The 19190-nt window shown below is 38.4% G+C and overlaps 1 protein-coding gene across 1 annotated transcript in view; it reads right to left on the reverse strand.

Annotated features, from left to right (window-relative positions):
* Positions 1 to 19190, reverse strand: part of ANKRD31 (ankyrin repeat domain 31) — a 186219-nt gene that overhangs the window by 42019 nt on the left and 125010 nt on the right. The window contains exons 19-21 of the mRNA XM_036280691.1: positions 15413 to 15500; positions 12034 to 12130; positions 2942 to 3929 (exon numbers count right to left, since the gene is read on the reverse strand). Of these exons, the coding sequence (XP_036136584.1) occupies positions 2942 to 3929; positions 12034 to 12130; positions 15413 to 15500 (1173 nt within the window). The remainder of the gene's footprint in view (positions 1 to 2941; positions 3930 to 12033; positions 12131 to 15412; positions 15501 to 19190) is intronic.

Below are 19190 nucleotides of genomic sequence, written 5' to 3' on the forward strand. Positions count from 1 at the left end.
ATCAGAGTTGAGATATACCCCCAGTGACAGAGGCTGGGGAGCAGACATCCATCCCCAGGCAATGGAACCACAGACCAGCAGCACAGAACTATCCCTTTCCCCCAAGAAAACTACAGTAAAGACTGAACAGGGGCTGGGCCCCACTGGGCAGCCACACTCCCCAGCCACCAGCGGCAGGACTGGGGGCTCCATAGGGCCCTGTGCGACCCAGCGGCCCACAAGAGTAGCGTGGAGCCAGGGTTCTGGATAGACTTGTGCAACCCCGTGGCTCACAAGAGTGGTGCGGAGCCAGGGCTCAAGAGCGACCAGTCTCAGCGAGCACTATACCTCTCGTTAAGTGGCCCCAGACCTGGCACTAGAAGCAGCTAGCCTTGGTTCACAACTTGGCTTTTCCTGGACACCTCCAAGCTCAGCACAAGCAGCAGCCATCTGCAGTTCACGTTGTAGCTTATGCCAGGTGGCCCTGGATAGAGCACAGGCAGTGGCTGAGTTTGCCCCAAAGCCAGCACACCCAGTGGACAGCTTCAGACCACATCAAAACACCATTACCCAACCACGTCCACAAGTGACACACTCAATGACTGGACTCAGTGGGTACCAGAGCCCTACTGAAGTAAGTCTTGCTCTGTGTGGTGGGCACCTACACAGCTGATCCTCCAAGGTAGTGGCTAGTGGGCATAGCCAGTTCTTGCAGCTGACCAGCCTGAGTAGACCCCTCCCATTGATGTGCCAACAGCAATTAAGACTCAAATACAACAGAAGGGTGTACAGTCAACACTAGGGGTGCACCGTGAGGGCACAGCTGGGGTGATCAGGGAGACTGTGCCACTGAATCCTACAAAACACCTACAACAGTAGGCCACCCTACGAAGCCTAGGAGGCATAACAGCTCTGCCTAGTACATGGAAATATCACAGGAAGCAGCCAAAATAAGGAGACAAAGAAACATATCCCAAATGAAAGAAAAGAACAAAACTCCAGGAAAAGAACTAAACAAAATGGAGATAAGCAATCTAACAGATGCAGAGTTCAAAACACAGGCTATAAGGTTGCTCAGGTAACTTGGTGAGACATCCAAGGGACTTAGTAAGACCTTCAAGGAACTTAAGGAGACCTCCAAGGAACTTAGTGAGAACATCAACAACGTAAAAAAGGGCCAATCAGAAATTAAGGATGCACTAACTGAAATAAAGTATAATTTACAAGGAATCAATAGCAGAGTAGGTAAAAGCCAAGAAGCAAACCATCAATTTGCAATATAAGGAAGCAAAAAATACCCAACCAGAACAGCAAAGAGAAAAAAGAATAAAATAAATGAGGATAGTGTAAGAAGCCTCTGAAACAACTTCAAGCATGCCAACATTTGCATCATAGAGGTGCCTGAAAGAGCAGAAAGATAACAAGAAATTGAAAAACTATTTGAAACAATAATGACAGAAAACTTCCCTAACTTGGTGAAGGAAACAGACATGCAAGTCCAGGAAGCACAGAGAGTCCCAAACAAGATGAACCCAAAGAGGTCTACACCAAGACACATCATCATCAAAATGCCAAAGCTTAAATAAAAAAGAGAGAATCTTAAAAGCAGCGAGAGAAAAGCAGTCCATTACCTACAAAGGAGCTCCCATAAGACTGTCAGCTGATTTTCTCAAAAGAAACTTTGCAGGCCTGAAAGGAGTGGCAAGAGATATTCAAGGTGATGAAAAGCAATGACCTACAACCAAGATTACTCTATCCTGAAAAGCTATCATTTAAAATCGATGGACATATCAAGAGTTTCCCAGACAAGAAAAAGCTAAAGGAATTCACCACCACCAAACCAGTATTATATGAAATGTTGAAGGGTCTTCTTGAAGGTGAAGAACAACAAAACTATGAACAATAAAATGGCAATTAATACATATCTATGAACAATTGAATTTACAAACAATATGAGCAAGCAGAACAGAAACAAACTCATAGATAGAGAACTTTTTGTTGCCTGCCAGATGGATGGGGGTCAAGGGGATGGGTGAAAAAGATGAAGGAATTAAGAGATACAAATTGGTTGTTAGACTGATGAACCTCAAAGGGAAAGGGGGAGGGAGAGTGGGATAAGATAAACCAAAGAACTTCTATGCATATATGCATAACCAGTGGACATTGACAGTAGTGTGGGAAAGGCAGGAGGGGGTGGAATTGGGGAGGGGGGTGGAATTGGGGAGTAGGGGGTCAATGGGGAAAAAAGGGAGAAACATCTGTAATACATTCAACAATAAAGATGAGTTAAAAAACTACTTGAAAAAAAATGAGTTTCTATGGAAGATAAATTTATACTTATCTCTTATTAGGGGAAGCTTTAACAGTACACTGGTAGTTTCCAAAACTTTGGAATCAAAGCCAGCTCCAACTTATTATTTTTATGTTGTTCTTAAATCCTTCCTGGTGCAATATAATTTGGGTCCAAGAGCCCAAAGATGCTTGTAACTAAAATGTATAGGGCAATTCTATTATTAAAAACAATATTTTTTAATCCTTAACTAAGGATATTTTTCCATTGATTTTCAGATAGAGTTGGGAGCAGGGGAGAGACAGAGGGAGAGGGAGAGGGAGAGAGAGAGAAACATCTGTGTGAGAGAGATACATTGATTGGTTGCCTCCCACAGAACCCCGACTGGGGACTGGATGGCAACCCAGGCATGTGCTCTTGACTGGAATCAAAGCTGAGGCTCTTTGGCCCACAGGCCAATGTTCTAACCGCTGAGCCAAACCATCCAGGGTAACAGTGCAATTCCAGAAGCATGATTTCATCTTGCTAAGAATACAATGGTTGTGGTCCCTCCATTCAAGAAGCCCAATCCAAACTCTATTTCACTAATTGGAGGTAAATGTCTACACTATGTAACAGCAACATTTATTCACTTATAAAATTTAAATGATTTTAGAGGAAAAAAAAAGATACCTGTGTTTTGAATTCCAAAATGTTATGTCCTGGGTTAATTCTTCCTAGTACTATTAGATCCTTTATCTGCATACATTTCTTTTTAGGAGCTGTACTGTAGTTTAAAGGCTTTTTTGTAGTATGCTGACGGCCAGACCCAGAGGAGGAGGTGCTCAGACTGTCATTTGCATGTGAAACAGCAAAAGCTGATTTTTTAAGATATGGTTTTATCTGATTCCTCATATCACTGCCTATGTCATCAACATCTTGATGTGTCAGGGTTTCTGATGCTCCCCTAGATGGTTGCTGGAAAGCTCTTTTCCTGTTTCCTCTTTTTGGATCACAACTGGAAAAAGCCTGACCACAAATAACAGTTGATGGGTGGGCATCATTTGGGGCAAGTATACTTGTGGCTTCTGAAGTATTTAATGTGCCAGTTAGTTCTGAAGAGCTATAGGATTCAAGATCGTTGGTTGTATTTTCTGTAAGATCATTTTCTTTTTGTGAATATTCTGCTTGAGCAATAGGTTGGAATGGTAATTTAGTCTTCTTAGTGCCATCTGAAGTTCTGGATTTAGATAACCCATCAAAGGTACAGTCATTGATGTTCTGTCTATAATCCAGCTCATTTCTAGAAAATTCTTCCCTTCTCATTGTCTCTGAATTTAGACAAGTGTTGGTATTTTGGTCGTCATTCCATGTTTCCAGAGACAACTGTGTTTCCTGTATGCTTCCACAAACAGGGCTGACAGAAAATAAACCTGACTGGGGCTGCACTGAATTTTCCAGACTGGTAAGCTCTTGGCTGTCCTTCTCACAAGAGATCTCTGAGCTGGATGGCAGTTTCTTCAAACTAAGACCAGACATAGATGTAACATTCTTATAGTTTTGAATTTTCTGGCTTATTTTTTTCTGTTTTTTTGCCACAACTAAAAGACTCTTCTGTCTTGTGGCCAGGTTAGCCAGTTGTTCTCTCAGGACACCATGCTTAAATGATTCTATGGACACCCTATAGTAAGAAACAGAAAGAGATAAAAAAAAAATACTGAGTAGAAAACTTTATTTTAAACAGTCATTTGTATTTTAAAGATACTTTGTATCAATTTAAATTTTAACACTTCAAAGTACACAAGAGTCTGTCTTTGCAATGTACTTCCTGTTAGAGAAAACTGACTCTTAAGGTGAGTTTGCCTTTTTAAGGAGGTGGCAGTATGGTTGTCCACATGTACATCCACATTTATATTCATATCATTATTTAGCAGTTGTGAGTCAGCCCTTGAAGAGAAATAAAACGTGGGTAGTCTATCTGGATATCTACTAGTCCTTTACTTGGAAGCTAGCAATTGGTGGCCGAGGAGGAACACCATTCTTTAAATTTGAAGTTTCCTTACCTGTTTATAGTGGAAAGGTATATAAGGAAGTAAAATTTGTGAGTTCCATTCAAGTTCCCTTAGCTATTGAAGAGTGAGATGTTTTGTGAATAATATACCTGAGCTAGATCTACGAAATTCAGTTCAACAATTACTGTAATTGTACTCTGAATGTGTACTAAGCATTTTCAAGTCCAGAGGGACTACTCAGACAAGCATTATCCTATGTGCCTTGCCCAAACCAAATCTCCCTGGGGTTGAGGACTAAGTGGAAGGAAATGGCTCATCCATATCTCTGCTTCTTGGTTACAACCACCTATTCCACAGTTATCTTCAGGGTGTCCTCCAACACCTTGTCTCTAGTAGTTCTCTAACTTTTTGTTCTCAGGACTTTTTCATACTCTTAAAAATTATTGAGAAACTCAAAGAGCTTTTGTTTAAGGGTTGTATCTATCAATATTTACTATCTTAGAAAATAAAACCGAGAAAATTTAAAAACACAAGAATACCCAAGCACACATTCCATTAGGTATTAGAGTAATGATGTCATCATACACCATGTGGCTTCAAGAACATTCCACTGTAAACTCATGAAAGAATGAGAGCAAAAAAAAGGCAAATAACATCTTAATATTCTTAAGAAATAGTTTTGAGCCCTGGCTGGTTTGGCTCAGCAGTAAGAATGTCAGCCCACAGACCAAAGGGTCTCAGGTTTGATTGCCTGTCAAGGGCATGTACCAGAGTTGCAGGTTCAATCCCCGCCACCAGTTAGGGTCCTATTGGAGGGAACCAATCAGTGTTTCTTTCTCTCTCCCTCCCTTCCACTCTAACTAAAAATCAATGGAAAAATATCCTCGGGTGAGGATTAACCAAAAGAAAAAAGAAAAGAAAAATAGTTTTGACTTCATAGATGCCATGAAATAGTGTCAGAGACCCTTAGGGACCACCCATTAAGAACAGCTGTTTTAAGGAAAGCAGTAATATAGATATCTGTTTCTGCTATCACAGCTTGAAGTTGTTGGTACTGAACTCCACATAGACTGGGTATTAAAGCAAGTAGGAGATGTAAGTAGAAGAAGTATCAAGAAAAATAAGATTAACAAGCAACTGGTAGTGTAAAATGCAAGAAAATAAATTGATGAAAAAAGAACAAAGAAATTAACAATATCACATTTAAAACTGAAAAAAAGAGGCTTCCATTCAATAGGCAGGGTGGTAAACATGACACTTGATCCTCCCACAACCACATAAAAAATACAATAAATCTTCAGAACAACCATCATTCAGAACTGCCTGAAATCTAGCTGAATGGAAGTCCTATCACTAGGGAATTAAAGAAGAAGCTATATTGAGATTGGTAGGAGGAGCAGAGGCACAAAACAGGTTGGTTGGTCCCATACCCACATGTAGGAGCTTTTAATCTGGAGGGATATCTTGGCTGTGGAGGTCCTATCTGAGGAGTGAGGGGTCCCAGCCCCACACAAGACCCCTCAGCTGAAAAGAGAAGAGGGAGAGCAAAAAATTGAACACCTATTTGAAAAAATAATAACAGAAAATTTCCCTTTCTTGGTGCAAGAAATAGACATGCAAGTCCAGGAAGTTCAGACAGTTCCAAACAAGATGAATCCAGAGAGACCCACACCAAGACACATCATAATTAAAATGCCAAAGGTTAAACACAAACAAAGAATCTTAAAAGCAGCAAGAAAAAAGAAATTAGTTACAATATGGGAGTTCCCATAAGACTGTCAGTTAATTTCTCAAGAGACACTTTACAGGTCAGAAGGGAGTGGCAAGAAATATTCAAAGTGATGAAAAGCAAAAACGTCCAGCCAAGATTACTCTATGCAAAGCTATCATTTAGAATTGAAGAACAGAAAAAGAAATTCCCAGATAGGACTTCCATTCAAGATGGTGGCATAGGTAAACACAGTATCACCTCCTCTCACAACCACATCAAAATTACAACAAAACTACAACACAACCATCATTCAGAATCGTCTGAAATCAAGCTGAATGGAAGTCCTCCAACTAGGAAATTAAAGCAGCCACACCAAGACTGGTAGGAGGGGCGGAGGTGCAGAGGCACGGACAGGCTGGTCCCACACCCACGTGTGGCAGATATAAATCAGGAGGGACATCTCAGCTGAGAAGTGAGGGTCCCCATCCTACACCAGGCGCCCAGCTCAGGGTTCCAGTGCCAGGAAAAAAAATCCCCATAACTTCTGGCTATAAAAACCAGCTAGAACTGAGGCAGAGGGAGGCTGTGGCTGCAGAAACCCCAGCAGTTCCTCTTAAAGGACCCTTGCAAGGACTTACTCAGACCCACTCCCTCTGAGCTGGGAGGAGAGGCAGCTTGAGGGGCACCAGAGAACAGAGAAGAACTGAGCTTTTTGGCCTCCGGATGAGGCTGGAGGGGCAACTTTCTCCTGGACAGACGTGCTGGTGGAGGCTGTTGTTCCTTTGGTGAACCCTTCCCCCACAGGGCAGGCAGACTGCTGCCACATCTGGGACTCCAGCAACCTGGCTCACACTGTTGGCCCTGCCCCACCCAAATTTTGGGCCCAGCCAAGCTGTTTCTAAAGGCTTTACCATAGGAGTGACCTGTCTTGGATCCTGCTTCAGTTTCCTAAAATCTCTCAAACAAGCAGCATCGGGTACCTGAGCCCACCAGTGCACCTGGCACCATCAGGCCAGTGGATACCCTATGTCAACACAGACCAGTGCACAGTAGTGAAGCTGTCAAGGTGCTAGTTGCGGAAATCGCAAATGGCCAGGAGCCCAGCACCATCCCCTGCAGTAGCAGCCCGATCAGAGTTGAGATATACCCCCAGCGACAGAGGCTGGGGAGCAGACATCCATCCCCAGGCAATGGAACCACAGACCAGCAGCACAGAACTATCCCTTTCCCCCAAGAAAACTACAGTAAAGACTGAACAGGGGCTGGGCCCCACTGGGCAGCCACACTCCCCAGCCACCAGCAGCAGGACTGGGGGCTCCATAGGGTCCTGTGCGACCCAGCGGCCCACAAGAGCAGCGTGGAGCCGGGGTTCTGGATAGACTTGTGCAACCCAGTGGCTCACAAGAGTGGTGCGGAGCCAGGGCTCGAGAGTGACCAGTCTCAGCGAGCCCTATACCTCTCGTTAAGTGGCCCCAGGCCTGGCACTAGAAGCAGCTAGCCTTGGTTCACAACTTGGCTTTTCCTGGACACCTCCAAGCTCAGCACAGGAAGCAGCCATCTGCAGTTCACTTTGTAGCTTATGCCAGGTGGCCCTGGATAGAACACCGGCAGTGGTTGACCTGACCTCAGAGCCAGCACACCCAGTGGACAGCTTCAAACCACATTGAAACTCCACCACCCAATACCATGTCCACAAGTGACACACTCAATGAGTGGACTCAGTGGGCACCAGAGCCCTGCTAAAGTAAGTCTTGCTCTGTGTGGTGGGCCCCTATACAGCTGATCCTCCAAGGTAGTCAGAGGCCAGTGGCTAGTGGGCACAAGCCAGTCCTTGCAGCTGATCAACCTGAGTAAATCCCGCCCATTAACATGCCAACAGCAATCAATACTCAAATACAAGAGAAGGGTGTACAGTCCACACTAGGGGTGATCAGGGAGACTGTGCTACTGGATCCTACAGGACACTATAACAGTAGGCCACCCTATGAAGCCTAGGAGGTTTAGCAACTCTGCCTAATACATAGAAACAATCACAGGGAAGCAGCCAAAATGAGAAGACAAAGAAACATGACCCAAATGAAAGAAAAGAGCAAAACTCCAGGAAAAGAACTAAACAAAATGGAGATAAGCAATCTAACAGATGCAGAGTTCAAAACACAGGCTATAAGGTTGCTCTGGGACCTTGGTGAGATATTCAAGGGACTTACTGAGAACTTCAAGGAACTTAAGAAGACCTCCAAGGAACTTAGTGAGAACATCAACAATAAAAAAGGACCAGTCAGAAATTAAAGATGACTTAACTGAAATAAAGAATAATTTATAGAGAGTCAATAGTAGAGTAGGTAAAGCCAAGAAGCAAACCATCGATTTGTAATATAAGGAAGCAGAAAACACCCAACCAGAACAGCAAAAAAAAAAAAAAAAAAATGAGGACAGTGTAAGAAGCCTCTGGGACAACTTCAAGCATGCCAACATTTGCATCATAGGGGTGCCTGAAACAGCAGAAAGATAACAAGAAATTGAAAAACTATTTGAAACAATAATGACAGAAAACTTCCCTAACTTGGTGAAGGAAACAGACATACAAGTTCAGGAAGCACAGAGTCCCAAACAAGTTGAACCCCAAGAAATCCACACCAAGATACATCATCATCAAATGCCAAAGCTTAAATACAAAGAGAGAATCTTAAAAGCAGCGAGAGAAAAGCAGTCCATTATCTACAAAGGAGCTTCCATAAGACTGTCAGCTGATTTCTCAAAAGAAACTTTGCAGGCCCGAAAGGAGTGGCAAGAGATATTCAAGGTGATGAAAAGCAATGACCTACAACCAAGATTACTCTATCCTGAAAAGCTATCATTTAAAATTGATGGACATATCAAGAGTTTCCCAGACAAGAAAAAGCTAAAGGAATTCATCACCACCAAACCAGTATTATATGAAATGTTGAAGGGTCTTCTTGACGGTGAAGAAGAAGAAAAATATGAACAATAAAATGAAAATTAATACATATCTATCAACAACTGAATCTACAAACAACATGAGCAAGCAGAACAGAAACAAACTCATAGATACAGAGAACTTTCTGTTGCCTGCCAGATGGGTGGGGGCTGGGAGGATGGGTGAAAAAGATGAAGGAATTAAGAAGTACAAATTGGTTGTTAGACTGATGAACCTCAACAGGAAGGGTGGAGGGAGAGTGGGCTGAGATAAACCAAAGAACTTCTATGCATATATGCATAACCAATGGACACCAACAGTAGTGTGGGGAAGGCAGGAGGGGGGCAGAATTGGGGAGGAGGGGGTCAATGGGGAAAAAGGAGAAACATCTGTAATACATTCAACAATAAAGATGAGTTTAAAAAAAGAAAAGAAATTCTCAGACAAGAAAAAGCTAAGGGTCTTCTTTAAGAAGAAGAAGGAAAAAAAAAGATTAACATATAAACAATAAAATGGCATTAAATACATATCTATTAACTGAATCTAAAAATCAAAATAAACAAACAAGCAGAACAGAAACAGACTCATAGATTCAGAGAACATTTTGATGGTTGCCAGATGGAAGAGGGATTATGGGGGCGGGTGAAAAATATGAAGGGATTTGGAAGTACAAATTAATAGTTATAGTATAGTCATGGGGGTGTAAAGTACAGAATAGGGAATACAATCAGTAATATTCTAATAACTCTGTATGGCATCAGATGGGCATGAGATTTTTCGGGATGATCACTTAGTAAGTTTTATAATGTCTAATCAGTGGGGTGTACACCTGAAACTAATATAATATTGTATGTCAACTGTAATTGAAAAAATTTTTAAATGATTAAATAAATAAATAAACAAAAATAAAACTATATGAAACAAAGAAAATAAAAATGCTCTTTAGTTTACAGTATTTTAAGTCTTATAGCAATATTAATAAGGTTTTACACTTGAAACCCTAACTTATCAGGAACTTTCCAAAATTCTACGTATCTTATTAATCAAAGGACATGAAGAAAAATTGAAGCTAGCCTTTTCTAAACTCCCCTAGAAAATATCCTTTAGTCAGTTATCCATCTGTAGGTCCCATAAGCTCATTGGCTTTACAGAAAAGAATTTATATTATTCACTAGAGAGAAAGGCAAAATAGGGATAAAGACAGATTTATAAATTTTAAAAACCTGATTTTAAAATAATTTCAGAAAAAAATCTGAACATATAATAGATGTCAAATGATTATGAGACAAGAATATAAAAAATTAGAAAGATTATGTGTGAATAAAGAATAGGGTCAAAAAGATACCTGCATATTCACTACAGCATTATTCACAACAGTCAAGACATGGAAGCAACCCAAGTGTCAATCAATGGATGAATGGATAAAGAAAATGCAACACACATGCACACACACAGTGGAATATTACTCAGTCATAAAAAGAAGGAAATCCTGCTATTTGTAACAGCACAGATGGACCTTGAGGGCATTATGTTAAATGAAATAAGTCACAAAAAAACAAATACCCTATGATCTCATTTACACATAAAATCTAAATCTATCTATATATATCTATAAAATAGATCCAGAGAACAAGAGGTGGGGAGGCAGGAGGTGGGCACTATAGATGAAGGTGGTCAAAAGGTACAAACATCCAGATATAAGTAAGTCATGGGGATGTAATGCACAGCATGGTGGCTACAGTTAATAATACTGTATTGTATATTTGAAAGTTGCTAAGAGAATAAATTTTAAAAGATCTCATGACAAGAAAATATATGGGACATATGTAGCTAAGTCTATAAAAAACTAATAAAAATAATGCCCAAACAAAAAAAAAAATTACACACACACACACACACACACACACACGACACATACATATATATAAAGGATGAGTCCCTGGCTGCTTTGGCTCAGTGATTGGAGTGTTGGCCTGCAGACTGAAGGATCTTGGGTTCAATTCCAGTCAAGGGCACATATCCCTGACCCCAACCACAATTGTGTAGGAGGCAACCAATCAATGTGTTTCTTTCACATTGATGTTTCTCTCTCTCTCTCTCTTTCTTTCTCTCTTTCTCCCTTCCACTCTATCTACAAAAAAATCAATGGGCCCTGGCAGGCTTGGCTCAGTGGTTAGAGCATTGGCCTGCGTCCAGAGAGACCCGGGTTCAGTTCCCACTAAGGGCACATACCTCAGTTGCAGTTTGTTCCGGGCCCTGGTTGGGGTTGTGTGGGAGGCAGCCACTCGATGTGTTCCTTTCACGTTGATGTTTCTCTCTCTCTCCCTCTCCCTCTCTCTCCTTCCCACTCTATCTGAACAAAAATGGGAAAATGTCTTCAGGTGAAGATTTAAAAAATAAATAAATAAATGAATAAATAAATCGATGGAAAAATATCCTTGGGTGAGGATTAACAACAAAAATGGATGAGAAACCCTGGCTGGTTTGGCTCAGTGGTTAGAGTGTCCCCCCATGAACCAAAGGGTCTCAGGTTTGACTCCTGGTCAAGGGTATGTACATCAGTTGCAGGTTTGATCTCCAGCCCCTATCAGGGTCGTACAAGAGGCAGCCAATCAATATGTCTCTCCGACATGGATGTTTCTCTCTCTCTCTCTCTCACCCTCCCTGTATTCTACTCTAAAAATCAATGGAAAAATATCCTCGGGTGAGGATTAACAAAATAAGTACAGAAACCCACAAAATATACATAAGTAAACTGTTGAGGAAAACATTTGTGATAGTAAAAAGAAAAAAATGTAATGTAAAAAATATGAGTTTACTAAAAAAAAAGAAATTATTTTTGGGATTCATAACCAGAAAGGCTTTCATAAAGTTCTTGGCTGTAGACAACTTTTCTACAACTTTTTGTTTTCTGAATATTTCCAGGAGTAAAGAAGAAAAATATCTTTCTGAGAAGTGTAATTCCCCATGGAAGTAGGAGATTAGATAACCTTATAAAGTTATTTTTTGATCCTAAGCAAAATTCTTAAGAATTGGTATTCTAAGAAATTCTAGACCTTATTATTAAAACTTAAAATGGATAAATTCTTATAACTCTTAACACACTACTATTTTTTTCACTTACCTGTATTTTTTAGCCAGATCATCCCTTTCTGCCTTCTGTTTGGCAAGCACATTATCCATAACCTCTTTTATCTCTAACATCTTTTTGGTGTATTGTTCTAGAAGCATGGTAATAAAGTAAAAAGTCAGTTGACTGAAAGATGACAAACAAATTTGGTCACATAGGACTCGGCCTTACTGTTAATTTTTAAAAGTTAGTATTTCCACCCTCTTCCACAATATCAATGGTTCAAATACATAAATCAAGGCTTATTGACTGACTTCACCCTATGGAAGTACCCTAAAGTGTATAGGTAAGAACATTGTACCAAGAAAGAGCAGGCCAGCCTTAGTTCTAATCCTGCTACCCCACTGACTAAAGTCAGTGAAACTGGACAAGTCACATGACCTCTATGGTCAGCTTCCTTACCTATGAAATAAGGGGAGTAAAGAAAGATAAATAGGAAGTTAAAGTATTTTGCCTGATACAATTATTTACTTTTTTAAAGACAAAAAAAATATTATTGTTGTCAAAAATAATTTCAAAAAATATAAATGTTTACACAGAAGAAAAGTAAGGGTATAGCACTCACCCCCGCAAATTTACCTCTATTTTACTTCATGAAAGAGACTGCTGTTCATACCTTGGTAGCAGTGTATGTATTTATGTATGTATATTAAATATACTTACATAATGTTTTATTCTATATATTTTACTATATGTAACTACATATTATATGTGTTTAAAAATGAGAATTGTGCTATCCGTTTTTGCTGTTTACAATTAACACTTAGATAAGGCTATATGAAATCAAAGATCACTTATAGATCTATATAAAATAAGTTTTGTAATAATTAACATTTTCCTACTTTATTCCATTGCCTCCTCAGTAAAGGCATCATGTACTCCCCCATCCCCATCATAAATCCACAGGATTTACACATAAATATCGATTATATCCAAATACAGAGTCCCAAGTAGGAAAATGAAAGGCTTAGATTTTATTCTTTTAAGCTACTTGCTATTCATTTCACTTTTGGCTTTGTTCCCTTATGTTTTTGCCTGAATTTTTAGACTAATGCATATTTTTCTAGATAATTTAATAATTTAATAATAGATATTTTTTCTAGAGAAAATCAGTGGTGAGAAATAACATGAAGTTCAGAGTTGGAATTAGTTCCAGAACCTGCCTTTGCAAATCAGACAAATGACTTGATAGGTATAATAAAAGCAGTGTTCCCAGAGTAGTTTTTGTCTCCCCAGAAGGGTTAGTTTCACAATGCGATGCATGTGCTAATGAAGGGGGGAAACCTATGATCATTAAGAATTTAGATATACATTTGTATATGTGATACTGAAATTTACATTATCTATGTATCCTGTCTCATTGGGTTTTCTAAATGAATTTTAAAGCACAGGTAAAAATAATATTATCACAGTAACCTAAAAGATTCTGTTTCTATAAGAAAGGATAAAAAGATATTTACATGTAACTTAATATTTATTTATCAAAGAGACATTTAATTAATCAATGGTATCTTAGAAATAACCTAGAAATTGCCCTAACATGTATAAAATTTTAATATGTGATATTAAGGCATTATAAAACAATGCAGATGAGAGAAATTATCCAACAAATAAGAATAGAAAAACATTATGGGGGGAACCCTCTTCTATGCTTATCTAATACCACACATGGAAAAGAGATTTTAGATGAATTATAGACTTAAAATGCTTACCAACAAAATCATAAAATGTTTAAAGTGAATATTTTTCTGCTCAGTAAAGTTGAGGCACTAAAGATAGCTGATCTCAAAGTGAATGAAAGACATCTAAAAGAAATATTTACAAAGAAATATACAAACTGGTATTCATTACTCTTGGACCCCTCAGGCAAACCAAAAATATAAAAAGGTGTCAGAATATGAAGGTGGTGAATTTGTAATGATATTTCTTTAGAGAGCTGTTGCTTCACTGGGTGGGTATCTCCATCCCGAGCAGCAAAAGTAAGAGGTGATGAGGTTTCTCCCCCTTTCCAAAGCCTAATGGGAGCAGTTTTTCAGAGTTGTTGAGAGCGTAGTAACTTTCATTTGAGGTGATAATGGACTCATTCATATCTGGCTTTCTCCTTGAACATCTAGAGGTTGAGATCCTCAAGAGCAAGGAATTTCCACAGCAGGACAGAGAAAGCTGCTGTTGTTTTGGAACTGTCCTCCCTTCTAACTGTGGGTCCAAGATGCCAGGATCCTGAAGACTTGCTGTGGAGCCTGTCCTTTGATCCTGCCTATACGGGCTTCTACCTGAGAGCTATTAGATGCATAGGATTATAAATACTAAATAAAATATATGAGCCATACATTTTCTGCAGGGTTATAAATTATTTGTATTATTTTCCTCACAACACAACATGTACTATGTGCTAGGCCAGGATGAAAAATAGAATGGGTATAATTAAAAATATATAATAATAAAAGGAAATGGTTAAAAATCATCACTACATGAATTAGGACAAGAGATGTAGCCTGTTACACAAAAGATTGATGAGGTATTTTAAATCACTTTATTTTTAGCTAACTACTTTTTTAAAAAATTAAATGTATTGGGGTGACATTGGTTTATATCACCATATAGGTTTCAGGTGTGGGTTTCTGTTACAAGATCTGTACACTGCACTGTGTGCCCACCACCCAAAGTCAAATCATCTTCTGTCACCATATATTAGGCCCTCTTCACCCTTTAGCTAACTACTTTTAACATTTAGATCTGCATCTATCAGGAGCTACTTTCTACCTTGTAAATCATAACTCAAGAAAACATAATTGTGAGCTATCAAAGGTTTGCAAATATTCACTGAAGTTTTGAGATATTACAATTATTAGGTTAGAAATCAGTCTAATGTACTATTTTAAATCACTAGTGCTTAGTAAACAGGAAAACATCTATGCAGTAAGACATATCTGCTCGTTTGAAAAGTATGAGGATTTGTTCTGCTGTATCACCACTACACATTCCTTTTCTAATTAGCTAAGGGTTACCATAGTTGGGTGAAGCTGAGGAGCCAAGAAATAACTTAATCTTATCTCTAATCATTATCTTATGCTTTCTGTCACATCTTCATCTAAACATATCACCAGCAGTAGCTTATTCTGATTATGGTTCTGAGTATCTTTCAAATTACTCATGCTATCTATACCTTGTGTCTAGAAGTATCTTTATCAATAATTACATCAACTACCAGTTTGCATCATTAACTTCTAATGATCATTCCTGGCATTTTACTCTCACATTAAAAAAAAAAAAAGGCCACCTTTTTTTCAGCCACTGTGAGCTTGGAAATAAACATGTACAGTAAGAAGATAAGGTAGCGATGACTCAAACTTGAATATGAATCCATATTTACCTGCATCTTCAGGGGTCCTTATTTCAAACTCCAATAGATTTTCTTGTTTTTCTTCTATATCTTGTAGAATGGCACTGATGGTCTGATGCTATCAGATAAAAATATTAAAAACTTCTTTATAAAAAAGGAGATGTTTCTTATATGCAATTGAAAAATGCACAATAAAAGTGCCAAAGAAAGTGCTATTAAAAATACTCATTTCCCTTTACATTCAAAATGTACTCGTTTTGTTTTATCTTAGCTATATAAATATGCATGTTTAAGAGAGAAAAATAAATGTAATTATGTCTTGATTTAAGTAGCAGATCTATTCCTGGAAAATAGAATGTAAGAATAGCAACCATATAAAGAATCATAATTTTTCATTTTCATCTGTTATAATTACAGGTGTAAGAGAAAAAAAAAAACCAACTCAGCACATAATATTTAATGATAACATATATGCAACAAATTCACTTTAAGGCTTTATGGTTATCATTGCATCCTATTAAAATATCACATATTAGAAATACAAAACACTACTTTAAAAAACTCACAAAGGGGATTTAAGACCACATCTTTACACTCCTGCCAATATTGATCTTCCTTCCTGGAACATCTGCAATTTATTCTGCCCAGATCCCTCTCTTTCTTATGAGATGGAATCATAAATGTACTCTTGAACCAAGCTGCCTGGGTGTGAATTCTGACTCCATCTCTTCCTGGCTGCTTACTCCAGCAAGTCACTGTCCTCCTTGCTTGAATTGAGTAACATATGTAAAATGTTAGAAAGTTAGAAAAAGTGCCAGCACAAAGTAAGAGCTCAATAAATACTGCTTATTATTATATAAAACCCATCTCATACACAAAACTTCTTAGTAATCTAATCCATACTGACTTCTCCTTTCTCAGAATTACTTAAGAATTTCAGTGCTACAGAATTTAGTATTAATATATATGTCTTACACATTATATTTCTCCATCAAGATAATGAGATCTTATAGGCAGGAGCATGATTTTGCTTTTTAATCCTTACCGAGGATATTTTTCCATTTATCTTCAGATAAAATGGAAGGGAGGGAGGGAGAGAAAGAGAAACATCGATGTGAGAGAGACACATTGGTTGGTTGCCCCTCACACAACCCCGGCCAGGGCCAGGGATGAACCACAACCAAGGTACATATCCTTGGCCAGAATCAAACCTGAGACTCTTTGATCCACGGGCTGACACTTTAACCCCTGAGCAAAACCGTCCAGAGCAGGAGCATAATTTTTATATTTACATGTGGTTTCCACATTGTTGGACATATAGTTGTTGCTCAACAGACAACTGGTGGATTGACTCATACTTTCTATCCTTTAAAATATATATATATATTCTCACCCTGGCAGGTTTTGCTCAGGGGTTAGAGCGTCAGTCCGCAGACCAGAGAGTTCCGGTTCGGTTCCTGCTAAGAACACGTACCTCAGTTGCAGTTTGTCCCTGGCCCAGGTTGGGGTCGTGAGGGTGGCAACCAGTCGATGTGTCTCTCTCACATCGATGTTTCTCTCTCTCTCTTCCTCCCCCTCTCCCTCCCACTCTATCTGAAGATAAATGCAAAAATGTCCTCGAATGAGGATTAAAACAATGTGTATACACACACACACACACACATTCATTATTAAGACGTGTAGGTCCTCAAAGCCTTCTGAAGTATGTTGCTCTGAAATTTTACTTTAGTGCCCAGAAGGGACATAGAAAATGCAAATAATAAAACCACGCAATTATGTGGAAAAGCAATCTCATTGCCATTGTTTATAAAATGAATCAAAACAGGACTATAAAATATAAATATACAAAACAAATAAACAGATGACGAGTTTTCTTTCTTTTTGCATTGAATGGCTATGGTTATAAAAGCACATTAAGGGACTGAATTTGTGCCCATGCTAAGCCTCTACCTACAGTTTTGGATAAAGAAAACCACTTCTGATGCTGACTTTCTTTTCTATTTTACCTTAAAGTGTGGATGCACAGTCTCAGCCACCACTGGCCATAAACTTTCACTCCACATCAGCTCTATATTCCACCTTGGAGGGTCTACCACAACCTTTCCTCCAAGACCCCCCTTCTTAGTCCTTCATTATTGCTTGATATCTTAAACAAACAAACAAACAAAAACAAAAAACTAACCTGGGACATGTCTTTGAAACAAACACAGCTTTACACAGTTTATATTTTGTTTACTGTAAAGCTTCAGTATGATTTTATTCCAGATTTTCTATTTTTACTATGGCAGGATCATCTTTGCCTCTGACACCTCTTCTAAATTTTGTACAATATAGAACAGTGATGAAGGGTACAGGCTGCGGAACCAGATTGCCTGGAGTTTAATTCTGGCATAGCTACTTAATTTTGGATTAAATTACTTAACCTCTCTTACTTTAGCTTCCTCATCTATAATGAGGAAAGTAATGATAATAACAGAACTGAACTAAAAGAGTTATCATGAGGACTAAATGCATTAATATAGTACTTAGAGGACAGCTTGTCATATGATGGGTACTCAGTGAATGTCTACCGTGATTATTCTTTCGTACTTATTTCATATGGGGATAGAGAAGGAGGCTGCCTACATGCTATGATCTGAAGGTAGTACCAAACTAAAATCATCTCATTTCCTTTGTATGTGGCTACAGAGTTATCCCTCATCTCCAATTTGGTTTGAAATTTCCAATTTTCAAAACCAATTTTACATCTAAAGTCCTCATATTTCTTTTGAGTTTTTCTTTTTTGTAAAGTTGGTTTTCTTTAGACTGTTATAGCTCCATTGCACTTTCTCTAACGCTTGGCATCTAAAACAATATATATTTTTTTCTGAAGCAAATAGCCATATAGTTAATAAGAATAGAGTGGTTTTTCACAATGGTCTAATCTTTACATAAAAAATATACCTTTAAGATACAATATGGTGTAAAACATTGGACAAAATACAATAAGCTTTAAACATACAAACACATACATAGCTAAAAATGGAAAAAGAAAGGAAAATTCCTCGGTGCCAGAAATTAAGTTAGCAGTAGTCAGTCCATGGGGATTTGGAACAAACATAGATATTAGGGGCTAGGTTTTTAATACCCACACAGGCACAGGAGATAAGGCCTCAAGCCCACACAAGGAGGGAGTTATAATGGAGTTCCTGCATAAAGCCAGTGGCCCAGAGTGGGTTTGCTTTAGGTTAGACAAGGATTAGAAAAACTCTACTTGTCACCCATCCAGGCTTTATGTAGAAAAGTAGAGACCTACTTTTGTCACATATGTATATAAGAACTAAATTTACACAATGTGTGGTTCAGGAAACCAAAGGGAGATATTAGCATAAAAATTGGTGTGTGACTAACAAACCTCTAGGTTTGTTAACAGCAGAAGCAAATGTTAAACAGAAAGCCCAGACTCACCAAAATTCCCACCATCAACAACCATCACTGAAGTGAGACTAGAATAAAAAAAGAAATACAAACCACATGAAAAAGCATGCTATCATAAAAAAGAGGAGGAGAGTTTAAAATTCCTTCAAAAATGTTCGAAAAGATTTTTTAAAAATGCTATCAATATTGTAAGGCAAGAGCCAAAAAGTCTTTTTGTTTGTTTTCTTTTTTAACAGATATTTGAAAAGGAAACAATTTCTAGAAATAAAAAAGTCATTGAAATTAAAGACTCAATGCATAGGTTGAATAGATTAGAAATATTTGAGAAGAAAAACAATGAATTGGAAGAGAAATCCAAAAAAATCCCCTAGAATATAATATGAAGAGTTTA

The sequence above is a fragment of the Molossus molossus genome, unplaced genomic scaffold (genome assembly GCF_014108415.1).
Source record: "Molossus molossus isolate mMolMol1 unplaced genomic scaffold, mMolMol1.p scaffold_m16_p_3, whole genome shotgun sequence".
NCBI classification, from domain to species: Eukaryota; Metazoa; Chordata; class Mammalia; order Chiroptera; family Molossidae; genus Molossus; species Molossus molossus.